The sequence below is a fragment of the Rhopalosiphum maidis genome, chromosome 2 (assembly GCF_003676215.2).
Source record: "Rhopalosiphum maidis isolate BTI-1 chromosome 2, ASM367621v3, whole genome shotgun sequence".
Taxonomy (NCBI): Eukaryota; Metazoa; Arthropoda; class Insecta; order Hemiptera; family Aphididae; genus Rhopalosiphum; species Rhopalosiphum maidis.
In genome coordinates, this window is record NC_040878.1 from 33,297,417 (window position 1) to 33,319,624 (window position 22,208).

At 31.8% G+C, this 22,208-nt stretch overlaps 4 protein-coding genes across 4 annotated transcripts; 2 read left to right on the forward strand and 2 right to left on the reverse strand.

Annotated features, from left to right (window-relative positions):
- The first annotated feature begins 265 nt into the window (after positions 1-265).
- Positions 266-2,639, forward strand: LOC113554681. The gene is made up of 2 exons (XM_026958632.1): positions 266-1,057; positions 2,571-2,639. Exons 1-2 carry the CDS (start codon positions 266-268, stop codon positions 2,637-2,639), a joined length of 861 nt encoding a protein of 286 aa, XP_026814433.1.
- Positions 2,640-2,888: 249 nt separating this feature from the next.
- On the reverse strand, positions 2,889-3,455 carry LOC113554703. The gene is made up of 2 exons (XM_026958657.1): positions 3,200-3,455; positions 2,889-3,129 (listed from the first exon to the last, which is right to left on the reverse strand). The coding sequence occupies exons 1-2, from the start codon at positions 3,453-3,455 to the stop codon at positions 2,891-2,893; spliced, it is 495 nt and encodes a 164-aa protein (XP_026814458.1). The 3' UTR covers positions 2,889-2,890.
- Positions 3,456-3,960: 505 nt separating this feature from the next.
- LOC113554413 lies at positions 3,961-5,822 on the forward strand. The gene is made up of 2 exons (XM_026958242.1): positions 3,961-4,420; positions 5,078-5,822. Exons 1-2 carry the CDS (start codon positions 4,036-4,038, stop codon positions 5,557-5,559), a joined length of 867 nt encoding a protein of 288 aa, XP_026814043.1. The 5' UTR covers positions 3,961-4,035; the 3' UTR covers positions 5,560-5,822.
- A 6,743-nt stretch (positions 5,823-12,565) lies between these two features.
- Positions 12,566-15,168, reverse strand: LOC113554484. The gene is made up of 2 exons (XM_026958364.1): positions 14,673-15,168; positions 12,566-13,053 (listed from the first exon to the last, which is right to left on the reverse strand). Exons 1-2 carry the CDS (start codon positions 15,115-15,117, stop codon positions 12,713-12,715), a joined length of 786 nt encoding a protein of 261 aa, XP_026814165.1. The 5' UTR covers positions 15,118-15,168; the 3' UTR covers positions 12,566-12,712.
- Positions 15,169-22,208: the final 7,040 nt, after the last annotated feature.

Genomic DNA, 22,208 nt, shown 5'->3' on the forward strand with positions numbered 1-22,208 from the left:
AGCAGTTATAGGCCGTTCCGAACCGCCACGCGCGCCGCAATGTGTTCGCGATCAGAACCGACCGCGAGATCCATTGTCTTGCGTCGATCTCGCGTTACGCGTTTCGATTGTCCGACACGTCTGCCGGAAACCGCCGGGACACGTGACCATCGCGTCCGAGATGAGGCGCAGATCGCAGTCCGCCGTATAAATACTCGCCCGTTATCGTTTAATTGCTCATTCGCCGTCAACCGTTCAATCGTATTAACCTTTGATAGTCAACACGATGTCACCTCGGCTGTCGCCCAATAAGTCTTTGTTCGTGTTTAGCACGTCGACGTTGTCGTCGTTCGCGTTACTGCTGTCGTTCACCCTTCAGCTACACTTGATGGCCGCGGCGGCGACGCGCCACAACGCCGGCGGGCTGGCGGCCGCGCTGCACAACGAGGGCGAGAAGTGCGCGCAGTCCGCGGACCTGTGGCCGTGCCTCACCAGGACTGGTGCAAAGGTCGTGGCTGCCGTGGCCGCGTATCCGGGCGAGATACCACTGATGGGCCAGTACTTGGCCGTGGTGCCGAACGGCCGGGCCCGGGCCTTTGGCGACCATCGCGGCGCAGATGGGCGACTGACGTCGCACAAAAACGGCACACTGTCGTCATGGCCGTCCACGTCGATATACTCGAAAATCGCGGAATTCGCGGAGAAGAGATCGTTGAGAGTGTCTGTGCCTATGGATGCCGTCGCGTGGCTGATCGGCGTCACGGCGTCGACGCCCTTCGCCGGTGACGAAGGCCGGGGCAAGAAGGACAAGGGTGCCGGTGTGTTGATGCTCGGCGGCATGATGATGATCACCACGCTCATGTCCACCGCGTTCGGGGCACTGGCGCTGATGGCTGCCAAGGGACTGTTGACCAGCATACTCGCTCTGATGCTTTCGGCGATGGCGGTATCGAAAAAGTCGGGCGGCCACGGCCACGCCAGAACCACGTACGAAGTCATCAACAACCCGGGACCTCACCAAGCGTATCAACAGGTATCGGATTACAAATTGGAAAACAGCGGGGCTGTTATATCAGACGTGAGTGAACATTAAAATATTCCGATTATTAAATAAAACATGTAAAACATAATATTGACAATCACACACATACGTCATGTAAAATGAAAATTAAATTAAATTTTTTTAGCTCCGCCCACCGGCCAGTGTTCCGTACCGCCGTTTCGTTATCACCGCGGTTTTTATAAATTACTACTTTTATTGCTATTATAAAAGTGTTCCGTTTTACACACGATTTCAACATTTTTCCTACGTTTTTCGAGTCCGTTTCGTCCACATTCGAGCAGCGCGCGATTTTTTTCAAGCCGTTCGTTTATGGTTTGTTCTCCGATCGCGGTCGTGTCGATCGCCATCGTGGTAACACAAAATAACTAAAGGCTGGTGTAACTCGATTTCGAGTATTTACGTATCTAAAAAACTGTTACCAAATACATACATATTATATACATAATATATCTATTCTAAATCGTTTAAAATTATTTTCTGTCCATTAAAAATAAAAGAATATGACTGTAATTCATAATAAAAGATTTCTATTTAAAATCCTTGATTTTGATATTGAATATTCCTATAGATCTTACAATTATTACCAGTGTTTTATTTTATTTGTTTGTTGTCATTGCCTTTTGAAACAGTAAAAATGCTTAGACTTTCAACTTCAATATTTTCTAGTAGTAAAAATAAATCTAGATATCAGGCGGTCCTTTTTTCGGGGGGAAGGTGATCAGAAGGAAACACTGTAAAGTTGTAAAATGTCATTGCTTTAAGTATCAAATCTATAATTATATTAACTTGCGAAAAAGCATAAAAATATTCAACCCTAACCTCACGATTTTTTACAGTGGTTACAAAAAATCGAAAGTACCTTTTATTATTATAAAGGCAAAGTCAACAGTTTTATAAATGTGTATTAGCCTTATTTAATAATAATACAACAAATACAATATAAAAATCAATTAAATAATATAACAAAAACATATTTATTTGTAAAAAACAATATAATATTTTCAATAACTATACTATGGGCTATATGCCTATGTTACGCACAATTTAACAATCGACGGACGAATTTTTGGGTCCGTTTCTACTACATACGGCGTCACGTACTGAGTCGTAGTTACCTTAAACTCTGTTCCAGCTTCGGCTATTATGTTATAAACCAACATTTTCAAACGGTAAATTCTTGTTGACTTTAATTCGATATCGAGTTAAACTTATAAAGTATATTATATATTATATCTTCAACGTGTATGCCAGTATTTATTAAAATGTTACTCACTGGTATATTATGGTACTATAAATATTAACTAAAACTACGGATTAATTATAATATATTTATTTACCATAGTTATTATTTTTATTATTGTATAATAATATATAATAATAAATAAGTAATTATACATGGGTGGATTAAAAGTGTCCTTTCTTTTATATAGGTGTTCATAGCAATAAAAAAAATAATTAGAACAGTAATTTAATAATAATTGATTAAACTATATTTTAAATTTTAACACAATTTTATTTATATTTTTAGATCAGTGCAGGTCAATACAATGCAGCTCAAACCGAACCTATTCAGTATGGTAACCAACAATATGATTAAAATTAACAATAATTAAATTGTTCTAAACTCTAGTACTATAATATTAATCGATGGGTTAAACAAAAACTCATTATAAATTTAAATTATTTAATATGTATTAATGCATTTAATATATATATATATATATTTTCAAATTATATTCATTGTGATTAAATAAACTTCTAGAATGTAGTATTATTTATTTATTATATAAATATTGTTGATTGTGTAATAATTTATTAGAAATAAAAAAAATTGGTAGTAAACGTATTTCACGTCATTAAGACTGTTATGTCATTATGAGAAGGTTTCTTTTTCGACGAGGATTCCGATGATTTCCAATTTACAGATATCAAAAACTTGGCGATAAATGTGAAAAGCAGTGCTTTTCCGAGCGTCACGGTTATCATATTTAAGAATATAAATATCACGACGAAAGTTGCCATTATGCTTCCGCCGACCATCATATTCATCGAATTGTTTTTGATTTTTTTCTTCTTCTTCCCCCGCCCTTAAAGTGAAACAAAATGCAAATAACAGTCAAAAATGCAATTTAATTCGAAAAAAGTGACTGCGCTTACCTTCTGGTAGACTTGCTTTCGACTCTTGAAACGGATCTAGACTTCCAGCAGCGATATTTTGTGGTCCTGTTCGGCTTAGTGAAGCATTATCACGGAAGAAATAACTGACGTCAGTGATGGTATTGATTGTGTTAATGGCTGTGGTAACCTTTGGACAAGTCAAACAGGGTAGATCTTGCGCGTTAACGTGGGTGGCCTGTAACGACAGAGCCACAAATATCACAAAACTCAATATTCGTGACTTCATGACGGTCATCCCGTCGACTGCCGCGACGAAAACTGTACTGTGATATAGCGGGAAGATTTTGAATGTGAGTTTACCATCGGCCGCCGCGTAAGTATCATAGACATAGGCGGGTGTTGTGGCTGACGCGCGTTTGCACGTTGCGGTCTGAAATCGTCACGCAAATCCAGACATGTAGGTCCTGATCGAAAGTATGTCTACAGTATATTTACAATATATCCACATATACCCATCGCAACATATATATTATAGTATTAAAATACATCAACGTGCACCTATAAATGATGTATATTTATGTCATTTTGCGGCATTATATTATAAATAATATCGCACGGAGTCCGCATCGACAGATTCTGTTCATTAGTTTCGGGCGACGAGTCGGTTGGCCAATTAAAGACGGACGACAGAAAAAAAAAATCAAATACCAAAAACTAATCGATAAATAGAAACGGCACACCACCGAAAGTTATTTATACGCAGCGCGACGTCTACAATCACATCAGTGCGAGTTTTGACTCATCCGAACGACAACCTGAGCGACCCGACCGTATTGTTATATTTATAATACATTAAACGTACTTTGACGTCGAACATGTCCTCCATTAAGTGGTGTCTCGTCGGGATCATGGTAGCCGTGCGGTTGTCGTCGGGTCAAAGTGATTCCATCCCGGAAAGGTCGTTCGGCGTGTTACGATGCACTTCTGCGGACGGTCCGGGCACGTGTTTGTTCAAAGGCCTACTCAAGAATGCATTGCTGTACGCCGCGAGTCGAAAAGCAGACGTTTCGGTCACCACCGCCGCCGATGACAGCAAATTAGGCGACGGCGGCGGTGGTCTTCTCCAACAGCAGTCCAAAGGCATCGAGGAATACCTCATAGAGCAGATCCAAAATATATTTGGATTGTTTTCGTTTGGGTTCGATCTGCCAGCCGAAGTCATCGCCCCGTGGTCCCTGCTGAAGTCATCTTTCCTCAACGGTGAGTGAACCGAATAGAACGATATGCGCATTACCCTCGATAATCCTATCTATGTATAGTCGCGATTCCACTATATAAGTTTGCGTGTACTTGCATGATGACGTTTAGCTGTACGATTGATTGGTATCTATATTAAACAATTGGTATATTAGATTCTTATATATATATATATTATTGTGCAACTAATCACGTTACCGTGTTGTTGGGTACAACTCAACATTATTCGTGTACAAGGTACACATATATTTAAAATAAACATAAATATATGATAACATAATATTGTAATCGACGATTACTAAGAATATTAGTTATAATTATAATTTATAACATAACCACAGGTACCTAGTTTAACGTACCTAGTGAAACGTTTGCAGGATAACAGATCGCAGCGAGCGAAGTTAGTTCAATTAAGCTTTTAAATGTTTATAAATACTTATTATAATTACCGACTTCACATAGTATGTATTTTTCACAATCATCTGTGACGTTTAGACGTTGTAATATAATACTATGCTTTTAACGTTCACTGAATCGTGTTAATGATAATAATAATAATAATATACATATATCATAGTACATAACACGATGTTATTTTATTATATTACTAAAATAAATAATCGGACTTGATGTTTTCACCGAAACCGTATCGGGTTGCAGGTAGAGGCAAAAAGAACAAGAACCTCGGTCCCATGCTTGCCGCCGGCGTGGCCGTGATGGCCGGCACTCTGCTGCCGTTGGCGTTCGGCGCGCTGTTCATGTTGGCCGGCAAGGCGATCATGACCAGTCTGATGGCCATCACGATTTCCGGGCTGCTGGGCCTGAAGTCCCTGTTCGGCAAACACGAAGCGGGCCACGTCAAGTCGTACGCTGCCCCACCGGCTCACTTCACGGAGGCGCAGTTCGAACAGGAGTTGGGCGTGTACAAGGGCCAGACCGAGGCCAAGATGCACAGCTCGTCTGCTAACTATTACGCGGGCGAGTCCAACCCTCCGGGCGCGTACTTCAAGGGCTCGCGGCCGACACAGCAACACAATCAACACGACGGCGACGGCGGTCCCGACCAGTCGGCCGAGTATTACTCGTCGGCGGCGGGCCCGATGATGCCCAACAAAATCGCCGTGGTGGAGAAAAACGACTAGACGACTGCGGATTTGCATACGGTTGTCGTGTTATATTGTATTAATTTATCGACGATTCACTTACGCGTATTTTTTTTATAGTTGTTGTTGACGTTTTTGTCCATCGACACGGTATACGATCGTTATTGTACATAAATTAATATAATAATATACGATTATCGGGTACTTACGACGGAGTTCCGCGATAGTCGTTATTTTCGCGTAAAACTCATTAATTTATTATAACTACAGAAGGAGTAGTGGGAAGGGAGGCCAAAAAGAACAAAAACAAGACTATATTATTATAATGTGTAATAATAATTTTCTATATAAGTAATAATATAATCTTGTAATCAATCATAATAATAATATTTATTTGTACAATAAAACGTTTAATATGTTATATAATATTATTTATTTATAATTTTCACACTTGGGTGACTTGAAGTCTTTATTTTTTTTTTTTTTTTTGACTGGTCATACATTTTTGTGAAGTCGTTCTTTACATTGGTGGATTATCCATGAAAAAAAAGTATTTACCCGGTGTTCCTCTCGCTCCTGTACGGTACAGCGACTGGATTTACTTGATCCTACACCGATACACGTAAGAATGGTATAAATTCATGGGTAAGAAAAGATACAGATATTCGGCAATTCATGATGTTCGTGTACATAAAATATTATGGTATTCGGGGTTAGTGATAGTAAGGTCATCGTAATATTATAGGAGTGGAAAAATCAACCATTGTTTGAGTTTTCAATTATTTTAATGTTGTACATACAATGTTAAGAATTTAAGATTGATAAAAAAAAAATAAAATATAGGTACTAGATATTGAAATATTTATAGTTAATATAATATATTATTACTGTATGGACTTTAAAGTATTTCAAAAATAACAGAGTAATAATATAGTTAGTAAATCGAAATCATATAGGATAAATAAAAGAATGGTCATTGGACTACGTATATGTGTACGTTTCTTTTAACAATACGCATGAGTTCATAAATAAATTTCCCGACATGACAACTACATTCTGACGAATTTGTTCGTTGTCCGAACGAATTTGGCCAGCTAGAAAGCTATACGTTTAAAGTATCACGCATAACCTTCCTAAATCAAAACCATTAAATCAGTATCAATTCTTTGTATTTTACTTTTTATACAATGAATCAGATGCGTTTTTATTTAACTAAATAAACATTACTTTTTAAAACTTTACTACCATACCAGTTAGCACCTAAATATATAAGTAATATTTATTTGGTAACTGTTTTTTAAAATCTACAAAAATAAAAATAAACTGTTTAATTAAACAAAATATAATACATGATTATTGTATGAGTATGAAACCATAAGGTAGTTAATTTATTATCATAATTAGTGACAGTTTCGGCGAGACTCCGGCGCCAAGTTATGATAACGTATAAAATAATATATACATAATAATATTGAATATTGTGCATCCGTTCGTTTTATACCCAGTCCGAAGATTCTCATCGTCGTGGAATCGTATGTCTTAGTTGATATTCTTGTACACACATTTTTTATCGTGAGCATTGATTGCCACTTTTGTTATATCCTATGGGCGCTAATCGCCTCTCGTGATTATATTACGTGTGCTCGAATCACCACTATTTATTATTATAATATTGTAAATGTGAAGTTTTTATTATTGTTTTATTTATTATTTTTGGTTGTGCTGAACCAGCAATGCATTATATATATTTTTGCTTGTTGGGCCAAAAGGGCCGTAATCTATTATTTATTATTATTTTATTATACTATATATTTTATTATCGTATCAATTGTGTTACCATTTATTATTGTAGAGTTACCTTTGTCAATTATTTTTAATTATTTTATGTTGACTATATAATTATACATACATATACAGTAAAATCTCGTTACAACGAACTCCAGGAAACAGAATTTTCTTTTCGTTATAACGGAAATTTCGTTGTAACGAAAATTCGAATAAGCTCTTTATAAGCCCCGATTTTCGACAGGAGACTTCTATGACTTTCGTTATAACGGGATTTTTCGTTGTATTGGTATTCGTTGTAACGGGAATTTATCGTATTTAATATATACACACTTGTACACAAGACATCTATTACATCATGACACGCATTACATAGCTCGACAGTATTTGCCCAGCGATCCCGACCACTGATGTACAAGCTATTACACCACTACTCGCCCAGCTATTTCAGCGTATTTTCAAGTACTAGGTGCCAGTGGTGCGCAAGTTTTAATTGGTGGCCGTGTGCGCGTAATATTATAATATGTTTCCGTCCCGTGTAGTTATGGAACTAGTGTTTGAATATATTATTCTTCAACCGGTACCTAATTTAACCAGTGTATTTATCATATACTAATATATATATATATATATATAATATAGACATTGTATTATTTTGTATCATTTTGAAAAATACTGGACGACTGGTGAGATTATATTATTTTTTTCGCTGTTCAAATGAGATAATTATGATTTGATTTACTATAGTAATATGTATTTTATACATTTGCTTAATCTTAATTATGTACGAACTAGTTTATTTGTCGTAGGAAATGTAATGTATATTGTTCATAATTCATTATTGTAATTCAATCAAATACCTCAAAGCGCACCAAATATCTAAAATATAAGCTTAAGTCACGTTCAAATAAAAAATATTACATTTATATAAGAGTATTAATAACTACTACTTATGAATTTGAAAGTTGGTCACATCGTACGTGATATCCAAGATATTTGAAAATTTAAAAACTGTTTGACATACATCATATCACTATTATTTACTATTTATTATATATAATGTCGAGAAACTACATTGATACGCTTTACGAATCTACAACCGTCAACCATACATTAAAATATTATCGTATTTCAGTTTTGGTTTTAAGAAATAATATAATGTCTATATAATATTATACTATCCAGTCATAATCATAAAAATTAATTTTAATATTATGTATTATTAGACTTTTATAGATCAACGTGTATATTTTCAATGTATATTTGATGATCAATAACTTTATTTTTTTATATTTATTACAGTAATCAATAATTTAATATTTGAAACGGTGTGTGTCCACCCCTCTGCATACGTTAAAAGTATCTCAATGAGTTACGAATGACTTTTTCTCGTGTAGTTAGGAGTCAATATTAATATCATTATATGCGTTTATTAAAATTTGTATAATGTGTAGATTTATATTCAATATTTCGTATAAATTATTATTTATAATAATAATAAAGGCGAGTACGTGAGTAACGTTGTGTTGTGTATTAGGAATCGATCGGGAGCCACAATAGATGTATTGAATTTGAATTCAATAATATATCATTGAATATGAAAAATGATGAATCTAAGCCGAAACGGGTTATCAGCCTAGGATATTACATTAAGACTAGCTTTCCGCGTGTAATTTATTGACAATAAAAAATGCCACCTCTTGTGTAGGACTTGTTAAAACTTATTTCATCATTAACTGACATTATCAGCCCACCACGTAGCATCACCTACTCGCGCTATTTTTTCGTTTTCGCTTAATATTCTAATTAGTGATGGGTCGAACTGTTCGAATCTCGAACCGAATCGAACCGAACTATCAAACATATTTTACTGTTCGAAAATTGAACTTGAAAATATTTTTCAAGTCAGACTTACTGGCCACAATAGTTTAAACACCAAATATTTGTTCAATTCTTCAAAACTTATTTTAAAAAAATAAATAAAAATTGATAATCGTTATTTATAAATAATTAGACTATTAGCGATAGAAAGTTATAAGCCGTATCAGGCACTTTATATACCATTTATAATAATAATGATAAAATGTATTAAGTTCGAGTTCGAGTTCGATTTAAAATGATTCTAGGTTCGGTTCGGTTCAGTTCGGTAGAAAATATGAAGGTTCGGTTTGAGTTCGGTTAGATTTAAAAAACAGGGTTCGACCCATCACTAGTTTTAATAGATTATAAGAGAAAAATAGTTCGGCTTTTAAGAGCCGTAGCGTGATTTTAAATAGTTTTTGACCTTTCTTAAGAATTTATATATTAAATGCAAAAATAATTTTCCAAATTCGTCTGGTAGTTTTAGAGAATAGGAGGTTGAAAATTTAAAATACAATTTTTAATGTCCCAAAAGGTGACGAGACAAACCTAAAAATAAAATAACTAAAAAACACACATCATTGTAAAATCAATATATTTATCACTCCACTTAAAATCCAAAAAAAAAGACAATTGTATAAATATTTTATCAATGTTTAATCAATAAATATGTATAATTTGGTCCCAATCATACATATATTGTAATTTACTTCGAAGAAACCCCTTAGTGATGGTTCACTAAACAATATAAACTTCGTTATTATTATTATTATTTTTTTTTTTTTTTTTGTGGTCTTTATATGCTCTGAAAAACTATAATATTATGTTATAGAAATGAAAATTACTTTTACTAAATCATTATGATTAATGATACACGGTTTTATATCAATTACTTTATAAATGGAATTATTAAATGGTTAATGATTAAAACAATTCTACCCAGTAATTATAATAATATAATGAAAAAAACGTTGAATTCGGCGAAAAAAAAAGTTAGAAGTTAGTATGCAATCACTATGAACTGCAAAGCATATGATATTTTAAATTAGCTTCATGTATTGTATTATGTATAAGTTGTATTTTTGTATAAATATCGAAAAAATTAAAAAAAAACAATCATTGTTGTGCTCATTCAAGAGCGTAGTGTATAAAATCACAATAACTTTTATTTTTCGTTTGTTTGTGGTTTTTTTGGTTGAAGTGTACGTATTCTCGAAAACTAATGATTTGACTTCCATAAATCTCAAATCAATTATTCTATTGATATCCATAGTGTAGACTAAGCAAATACGACTAGCTCAAATTTAAATTCCGAAAATTTGAATAACAAACATAGAAAGACGTATGTGTAGTTTCACTGTAACTTAAAACAAATTATCCCGCGTTAAGCTGAAACCAATTGTTTATACATAATATTTTTATATTTTTATACTTAAATATATAGTATGTTTATAGTTAGTCTAGATAGAAAATATCTAGTAAAATGTATTATCTGCATAATATAGTTCAAGCCATATTGTCAAAATTGATAAATAAAAAATAAAATATTTTAATGAATTTGAATTATTTCAAAAGTCGAATGAATGATAATAATAATTTGTTTTTGACATTAAATTGTACATATTTTATAGTTTGGTATTATTATTTATTACAACACTGTGTATATGCTATTATGCATTTATAACACTAATTCACTATGTACTATGGAATATCATATATTGAAATAGACTAATTGAAAACGTCTTGATAATAATTGCAAGCATTTGTTGAATTAAATCATTTTGATAGGTTGTTGTTTTATTATTTACAGCTCATATAATATGCAATATTTGCATCACAAAATTCTACAATGCAGATTATATGTTATTCGAGGCTGCAGTATCCGTGGACTTAAAAATATAACATTAATAATAATCACGACCCGACCGTTTCGTTTTGAATGAGATTGATTTGAGATTAGGTATACGTTTAGCCTGAAACCGACGTCGATTTAGAACCTATCGTGCCACTGTAACAATCAGATTAATAAAACGTGTTTGAAAGATGTCACAACACTTTATTTATTTATTTATTTATTGTTTATTGACATCCGAGATTAATTGTCAATTGGGTATATATATATATAGAGTTACCTACGTACGATATACAATGTATTATGTATATGTTAAACGTCATTTAACTTCTATTACTTCGGGACAATTAATTAACTTAACCATTTAAAAATTTAAGAATAAGTACCACACTAACCTTACATCTAAATTGTCTAAAAGAATGTGAATGTAAATCTAACTTCAAATCAAATTCCTTCGTAGGGAAATTCCTCGCAAACTTATAAGACACATATCATAAAAAATAAGATTGTACTTTATTTAGACAATATTTGAAGAAATATTTGACTGTGTCGTATATCAAAATATATACATACATCTGATATAACCAACTTTATTTTATCAGCTTAGTATTACATTAAATTAAATTACAAAATATTACTTGAAATTAAAATCATTACCAGCTGTGTTTGTTTGTTGGATTTGTTTTTATATTTTAATTGGCATCATGAAAATAAAAATATTGTATGATACGAGTTATGAGTATGTAATACATTTAAAAATTTAAAAACGATCATAAATATTTATTGAAAAAAACTCTAAAACATCGTAAAAACAGTAAACGTATTAATACATATTATGATGTTCTCAACTTTAAGTTCTATGTTGAGTAAATTCAAGTTTATATAATATAAGTCACGAGATTAGTCGTGTTAAATTCAAAATTTCTATTTACCTAGTGTGCCAGAGAGAAAAAAAACACTTCAGTCGTCATGTTTTATTGAAAAAAAAAAACATCAATAGCAAGATACTCGAACATACACATGCTGGCTGTCACACGTGTAATGATCTACACAATAAAACATTATATTATTATTGTGGTTCACAGTGCATTTTGCATATCGATAAATGTTATGGCCATATTATTACTATATGTATACTTCTTCACACATAATTTGACAAGTCGGTCGGACGGCAGCACATATTTGTATAATTGTTGTAGATCGCACGTATCATATGCACTCGGTAACGATATACTTACCGTATTATAATGTGTAGTAATATACCACCGACACATATTTCAGATGTGTATTATGGGTTAGGTCGGTGACCGTAAAATGCAATTTTTCAAAAACAATGACAAACGCAGATAAATACTTATATGGATAAATATGATTATTTTTCGATTTTATTTGCAACGAAAAATAATTTAGATAAAGTATACTATTATTGTTTATTAAGATGTATAATCTTGCAAATTGATAATAATAATAATAATAATAATAATAATAATAATAATACACTTATAATACATTTAGCTAACAGCAATTGAAATAAATAACCACTAAAAATACGACAATAAATATTATTGTATACAGTTTATAGTTATATGATGCGCTGTACAATTAGCGTTCACATAATTTTACAATAAATAATAAATATATTGGGCATACGATGTGGGTATGAAAAATAAAATAACTTAATGGCCCTACAGATTATTATAGCCCGTCGGTCGATTGTGTGGGCGTCGGAAGGGTTTCCGCTGGCGGCGGTGGACCGTATGCCATAGTGTGCGCCCTGAGCGAACGGCCGTGCGGCCCGTGGCCGCCCTGCGATGGCACGTTGATCACTTCGTACGTGGTGCCGCTGTGGCTGCCGCCACCCGACGCTAGTTTCTTCAGCGCTAGAATTGCGGACAGCATGAGCGCCAGCATGCTGGTCATCAGCGCCTTACCGCTCATCATGGCCAGCGCACCCAGCTTGATCGGTAACAAAGTACCGGCCACCATCATTGCGCCCATCAGGAGCGGTCCCGCATACTTGTCCTTCTTACCACGTGCTGAAACGGCCCACAAAAACAGTTAGTCATTTAACTATTTGCTTACTTTATTCAACTCTCGTGAACAGATTTACTAGTCCGATTTACAATTACAATTACGTGACACGTTTGATCACGATGAATAATCCTACTCTAATATTATCACACTTGCAGCGTCGTTTGCAATATGAAATAAAAAATAATTAATCGTAAATAGTATGAATACATAATATTATAATGAGGGTGTTGATTTCAAAACCGATAGTGCCAAGCTCAATCGTGCAAATATAATCGTGTGTACGTAAATAATCAAAAACGGTGCGAACAGGCGTGAACCGATTTACCGGCGAATAATAACGGTTTTTAAATGAAAATTGTAGTGGGATGACTGAGGATTTAAGTCACGTGAAACCTCAAACAGTTGTTTGTTTTTATTAAATTATAATTATTAAAATTATTGTCATATAATGTGGTCTGTGGAAAGTTATGGGTGCGTTTAAAGATTTCCGTTATTTGCATAACAATGAGATGACCAACAATCGGCAGACAAATTTACGTCGCCGAAAATATTTCCGAATGCTCGATATATATATAAAACATAAAGCTATTTAGTATATTATAATAATAGAACCGTTATTAATTGTCTCGTCAAATAATGGCAAGCGATTTGATTAGTTTTATCTAGGCAATAACTTCATGTCTTAGGACATCACAACAAATCCATAATAATAATATCGTATTTTGTTTCTTGTAGACACGCCTGATGGTCTTTACGTGTATAATGGCGAGAACAATAAGTAAATTGTATCTATAAGGGAAGGAGGGTTAAAACATACATAACATAATATATTTACGTTAGACGTGAATTATTCTTTTCGTATTGTTATTATAATCTTTTTGTCACTACATAGCCACCCCTACATACAGTCCTTGTGAGAAATTCAAAAATATTACTGAAATATAAAAAAATTGAAATTTATCGATACGTTATAAACCACTTAACGTATGTGGTTATGTGGTTATTGTTGTATTTAAAATAAAACCCTAGAATTTATTTTTAGGCTGTTTTACTAAATCGTATTATTTATATTGTTCTATTTAACATATTAATATTACAATAGTATTTTACATTTTTTTTCTAAAATTTATAATATTTGTTTTTACATTTCACACTCATTGGTTCCACAATGTTTACCGCAGAAATTGGGTATGGAAGGTATATGTTATACATCCATTTTAAACGGAAATTATTAAATAAAGTTTATGAATAATTTAAATCAAATTTATTGAATACTCAATTAAAAACCACGGTGTCGAAAATGTACGTGTTATTAAATCATCATACTTTGTTCATAATTAATGTAATATTTTGTACTTGAAATTCTTTAAATTATTGTACACGAAAAAAATGGAAGGTTTGGAGATGCCAAAGAAATATGTTTTAAAAATGTACCTATGCACGTTTGTTAGGATTTATCGAAAGCAAATACATTTTATAAGTACCTATCTATACTCACAAAGTAGAACAAGGAAACAGAATAAGATTACGGCGGAAAATGAGCGGTCAGACCCATAGGGTTGTCGCACTACGACGGTATGACTTGTAATAATACTGTAAAACTATTATTCGATTTAAGTACCTTCGATTAGGGTGCTCTTGAGCGAGTCCAACAAGTGCGCGGGCGCCCGGACGCTGATGGCACGGGACTTGACGAACGCCGTGAACGAGTCGACGAGCGCCGAACCGGCGTCGACGCCCGCGGTCGTTTGTGCCGATGGTGGCGACGGCGACGGCTGTGGTGGCGGGTCCGATTCGCCGGCGGCGTTCTTGACCAGCGTCACGCACCCGGGAACCAGGTCCACGGGTTCCGCGGACCGGGCCAGCGCGTCAACGCCAGCGGCCGCGGCTTGCATTAAACAGTCGACGGTGTCTGGTGCGGCCGAGCACTGGGACGCCGCCCTGACCACGGCCAACGGGACGACGGCTGCACCGGCGACCGGCTGGTACGCCAACTGGAGCAGCAGCGACGTGACTACAGCGCACAGACACCCAGACCGGAGCACCGCGAACTTCAACGACGGCATGTTCGTTTATTCGTTTATTCGTCCGTCCGCTTGTCCGTGTGTGTTGCTGTCCGTCCGGCTTGACGTCAACGTATGACCCGTGTCTGCGCGGGACGTCCATATTTATGTGACGACGACCGCGGCCGTTATTTTTTTTTTTCTTTCGGTTCTCGCCCGTCGAACGTGTACGCCTAATCGTCACTCCGTGTTCGCTGCCGCCGTGCCGCGATAATCGCCGCGTTTCCGCGACCGCAAACAGAAGCGGACGGGAGAGACGGATTATTGGCGACGGGGAAAAAAAAAAAGACCGTAGTCGACCCTCCGTGACGGCCGATGCGAAAGTACAATAATAACGATAATCACGCGACGTTAGACTGGTGAGCTCGTAGTGCACACATATCGTACACACTTATTTGTATTACGTTTAACAACATTCGAACGTTGCGTTGGGTGTTGGGTGCGAGTCGGCTGCTGTCCTATGACGATGTATGTTGTACTTGTAACTATTATTAGGGCCGCGGGTTATCGCGGTGAAACAATCTGCTACGGATTCGGTCCCAAATAAATCTTTTTCAAGATTGCGTAAACGTTATTATCGTCGTCTTGTTACTGATACACGATGAGGTATTTTTTATCGGTATTTTCGCTCATCGGCTATAACGTTATGACGATAGTGTACGTACAACGCAAAACCTCAAATATTTATAATAAGTATACCGAAAAAAAAAAATCGCATGTATTTAAATCAACTCTCACCATTAAAAAAATTTACTTCCCCGCAACAAGTAAAATCACAATCATCAAACCGTCTTGCAACAAACTGTAACCAAAATAGATATAGAAAAAATAAAATGTACAATATGACGAAGAATGTCAAGATATTATGCTACTTTAAGATAGACTTGATGATGTTAAAAAGTCGTAAAATTATTGAGTTGATTAGTTTTTCAAAAATATGATATTGTAATGATGTACGCATAAGCATCATATCTTTTTTTAAATTTAAAACTATTCAATAAGATAAGTATAATAATTGTTGGACATTAATAATATGATATTACAAAAACATGTACACACACACACACACACATACACACACACAGACAATATTATATTATATAAGCATTCCAGTTTTATGATCAACAGCAGACGCGTTATTATTGTCTTTTTGTATGGACGGTCAAAGGCGAGTGTAAGAGACTACGCAGATCGTTCATACAATAATACGTAATAATAATTTAATCGTAAACGTTTGTAATTAATTCAAATTCGTATGTTAAAAAAGTGTATTAAAAATTAAATAAAATTATTATAGTGATTCAAAGAAAAAAATGTGTACTTAATTATTTTAAGAAATAAATCGATCACCTCACATTATATCTTGAACGCGAACAACGATTTCAACAAGCAAGTCGCTACAAGGATTAGAGAGGTAATATTAACAAACTATTGTTTAAAAAGTAATGATTTAGAGACACAATATAATAGTCCCCAACTAACACTCTTCAACACCGTTTTCTCTATCATTACAATATAGTTATTATTGTAGTTAATCGATTAACAATTAAATTCCATGTATACGACACTTACCTATATCGGCTATTGGTTACACCTATAATATAGTTATATTTTTTTAAACTTAACTATCCTCTACAAAATGATGAAACCAACGCGTAAATTCATTACATCTAAAGCGAGGCAAAATATTTGAATTTATTAAATACTTTACTTTAGCTATAAGTTGTTATATTATTTTATATAATCTAATGGTATTTAACACGTTAGGTTAGAATTATTCAAATAATAATATTATGGCTTTTATAAAATTTAAAAATTGATACTCGTTTAAATGTTTGCTGCAAACATACAACGATCTATCTTCTTTTATTTTTATAACTGTAAGATGTTTAATTATTTGCATTTGCATGAATGATATTTATGCAATTAGTATCAATTAAAATTGTTGAGAAAAAACAATCTGTTTATAGTAGGCACTAGAAAAGCATAATATATTAATATATAAATAATGTGTAATACAATGTATGAACATTAAACGATACATAAAAAAAATAGTACTATATTTTAGTACACAGATTATTAAAATTAAGATTTAATGCAAATTAATATAAAATATCTTAGCATTAACACATTAATTCTAAACATCTATATTGCAATAGATACTATTCACGAAAGCCTTTTCTAAATTTTAGTTATTAGAAGAGCTTACAGAAATCAATTAATTTTGTTTAAGTATTTGAAGTAAAATTATTGTATTATCAATTATAGTATTTATAATACAACATAACAATCTATACATATATAATACGTATCTACTAATAACTGTATAAAATGCTTTGTTTTAATTTGTTTGATGGCCCATCTCTAATCCTAACCTAACCTAACCCATCAATGATGGGTACCATTAGAAAGTTGATTGTATGATTGTAGACACATACTATAATATAATAGTAGCCAGTAGGTATTCTTATAGTGATGTTTATTGAATTAAAATGATAATAATCGCTTAACTGATAAACACGAGACATGCGTGATTTTTAAAACTATTAATTATACACAAAACATATACTATATTATGATTATTACACAACATATTAAAATATAATATTTAATGGGTGATCTTCTGGATATAGATTTTCAGAGTCGAAAAATATTCAAAATAGTACGTAGTTGCCAGTCGGACATTTTCAATATATATTAACAATTCAGCAGTTAAATGTATTGGCTGTTGAGTATCATTACTTATGCGAATTTTAGTAGCCAACATTGTATTACAACGTATGTAACAACACAATGATAGTTTATCAGTAGGTTAAATTTGTTTTGAGTATGAATCCCGTGAAAGTTTACACAATTAGATCACGCGGTCCCCTCACATGTGCGGTTAAAACGATGTGTGTTATACGATGGTGGTATGATAAAGTATTATGATAGAAAATTATTAGTTTTTTATGTCAGTGAAAATAATATAATGCATACCATCGTACATATTTTTTATTTGTGGATGTTATATGTCTTATAGTATTATATATATATATATATATATAAGTTGTTACACTTATAACTCGTGATAAATACTATAACATTATAAATTAAAGTTGTATTATAAATCAATATTTTAAATAAGATTGATGTAAATTTAATAATATTATTCTATACTATGATATAATATGCACTTATATGCATCTAAAACCCGGTGAAAAAGCTTTTCTGTATAGGACAGTAAGTTTCTATAATGTCACTCGTAATTGAGTAGGTCATATGATAAACGAATAGTTAAATACAATATGCCGAATTTGAATAGTAATATAAAAATAAATCAAAGTACAAATAAAAAAACATTTTAACAGAAAATATGATCTATTAGCCTATATTCTTTAGTGCATATAATATTTTTATTGCTACACCTAATTTATTTGTCTATTAATTATAATTAAGGTTTAAATAATTTTAGTCAAAAACAAAGAATATTTATTAAGTAGTCATTATTATAATATTTAATAGCAATTATTAAGTCAAGTTAATCTTAATATTTTGAAAATGTTATTTTTTTTAGAAAAAATATTATAAAATAAAAAATAGCGAAAAGTATTAAGATACAAAGGATAACAGCTTTTAAATTATATTGAAATATCCACTATCATTATTTTTCAGTTTAGTATCCAATTTTGTAAAACTGAATACTTACTAATATATTTTCAATATTTTTGAATTTCTATAAAATAATTTATGTGGATTCATGATTCATCTATATATTATTCAAGCTTAACATATAAAATATTATTATCATAGTACGTAAAAAAAATAAAATGGAAAACTTAAAAAATGATCTATAATCAGCTTAAAATTAGTACTAATTTGAACTATATTAAAAATTATTTAAGAATAAATCATTTTTATATTTTTAAATATCTTATGTTGACAAAATTTGAATTTCAATTATTAACACTCCTCCATATCTGTTGGCAGTAACATTCTTGTAATGTAATCACTTAAGCTTATTCTGCAAAATATGTATAGATTGTCAAATCCAAATTAAGAACAAAAAAAATATGTATGAACAACTTTTATTACATTTTCATTTATTATAGGTGCTAAAATTTAAAACTATGTACACTTTTAAAAACAAAATATTTTAACTATTGGTTTTGACAAGTTTTGTAAATATTTAAGCATTTAAAAAAATTAAAAAAAGAAAAGTGTGTACAATAATTAAACAACTTACAAAGAAATTCACTGTAATATTTTAAAACTATTTCACTCGCAGTTAAATATTTTATCATAATATAATCGGAAAAAAATAGAATTTAAGCTTATAACTAACAGAAAAGACACCAATATATTATGAATATATTATAAAATGTATATAATATATTTTCATGATAGATAAATATTGATACAAATATTTTTTGAAGATTTTAAGTCTTTTTAATCATTATTTTTAAATTATAAAAAATATGCAAAATCAATGTTGTAATAAATGTGCTTTATGTAAAAAATTATGTTTTTCTAATAATATTTTTGTTTCTATCAATTATTTTTGAAAAAACTGAGAATTTTTATTTTGGATCTACCAAAATGTAAATTTAATTGTCTATCGGAAATAATTTATGTTAGCTACTGAAAATGTTGAAGGGATATAATACGAAAAACATATTATCGTAAAATAAGTACGTTCATCTCTCCTCTAAATTTAAAATTGGCAAAACATACTAAATGTCTAATAAAATTTAAAAAAATATATTAATTTTATTGCTCTTTTTTTCTTTATTTATATAATTATACATATTATTTTTTGTATTATTTTGTGTAAATAACAATCAATTTCGTAGCAGTTCGTAATATTATTTTGTATATGTATTTATACTTCAACAAGTGTTATATACTTGCTGTGATGACGACGACAATCTAAATTCTAAAACTAATAAATTTGTTTCTTGAAATAAAAGGAGTATTATTATTATGGAAATAAAATTAACAAAAAAATGAATATTTGGGAGACTAAACACTGAGGTATTGTCTTACCTTTGACAATTATTGTAAGAGTTTTATTATAGCCAGATAGAAACTGTTGATAAAATATAATCATGAAGAAAAGAAAGTGTTACAAAGTTACATCAGTTACAAAGTGGTAAAAACTTAACTTAAAATTGTGTATTTAGCATAATATTTTTGAAGTGGTGTATTAATATCAGAGTATTAAATTGTACGCCTTATACTTTCAAAACGCAACAATCTTTTCATATATGTGGATCATTTTATCTTTGATTTTTTAACAGGTGTTTTATTATTTATATACAACCTAGTAATTATTGAGCTAGGTAGTATTTTCGAAAATAATACAATTTTAAATGTACGTCATTTGTATCATTATGCACTTTTTTAAATATCTAGGTTTGAAGGGTACTTGTAATTTGTACTAGTTTACGTTTCTACTGATTTTAGTAACAATTTTTATTTTTAGATTAACATATTTTTCAATAGGATATATAATAATATTATTCAAGAAAAAATAGTCATCTGATTGTTAAAATTTGGTTTAATTCTAGTATTGCACCAAATCTGTGTGGTATTTTGAAAGAAATAAAGTCATTGGTGTATTGTAGTATTATATGTTATAAATGTTTGACTATTAATATCGTTGTAACTACAAGTTTTACATATTACATATATAAATATTTACGTATACGTGAGTTATTTATTTCGTAGTCAATACAGTCTATTTTGTTATCATTTTTATTTTCTAATTTAATTGTGAATTGATTTACATCAGTTATTTATACCGTAATATATGAAATATACAATATAATATTATATAATAAGTATAATTTATTAACGGTTCAATGAATATTCTTGATTGGTTAACATGCTGTGAAAAACTATTGATAATTATTATAATATTTACATCGTCTTTGTCGTTTAAAATCGAAATATTAATATTTATTTGCGCCATATTAATTCTTACATTTTTTGAATTGCAACCGATAATACATTTATACGAGTAAAATTTAAATAGGGCTATTAATATTTAAAAGTAGGTAAACTGTAAAAATATTTTTAGTATTGTCATTGTTAAACTTTTTATTTATTTTAATTTTTTTTTTTTAATTATCTATTAATGTACCAGATAAACATAAGTATAGATACTCAGCTAGTTAGAAAAAATATTAACATATTACAATCCATATATCTGAGTACTTATAATAACTTGCTTAGATATTCATTAAAGAAATGTAAATGTCTTATAGTTTTGAGTACCGTTTTAAAATTTTAATGGCTAGAAGTTTAACTGCTGAAGAAATTATAATTTTTGATGATGTGCGATTGTGTGAAAATAAAAGTGATTTATCGCAATAAGCATGAGTCGTATGGTCAAATAATTTTTTTTCACAGGAACTCCAGACAATCATCAACCACTAATAGGCCATTAACAATTCGCTTGAACATAAAAGTGATGTCATTAAGCGGTCATATTTTACTTTTGAATCGTAGATATAAAGTCGAATAGAAATGAAAGTTACTGCGTCAACGTTCGGTTAGTCGATTACAATATAATATACGGCAAAGTTTCTGAATGTATTTGAATTTGTTTGCTGTACATTATAATACATTCGACTTGTGGCTGTTGTGGTTGCTTATCCAACTCCTTGCGATGGATTCGAACCACATCAAACGTTGCACTGCACAATATGATACCACTAGCAAAGGTCAATTGGCATAGTATTATTAATTATAATATATTTGAATGAAAAATTATTTTATGATATTTTGCTTCCCATTAATTTTAGTTAGGTAGTACCTATACCATATTTAGGAACTTATAACACATTCAATAGTGTATAATAATATGCTATATAATGTATGTCGACTGTAAAACTATAAAGGCTAATAATTGGCAAAATGAAACGAATCAAACATTATAATGTAACGAATGATAAAGCAAAACATTATATTCATAGTGGTTGTCAGTCAAAAAATAAATGAGTACAAACCATAAATCAAGACAAATGCACACAGCAATCGAAAATTAACAGATAATGAGTCACTATCTAGCCGCTACTATAGACATGCTATAATAATATTCATCGTGAATC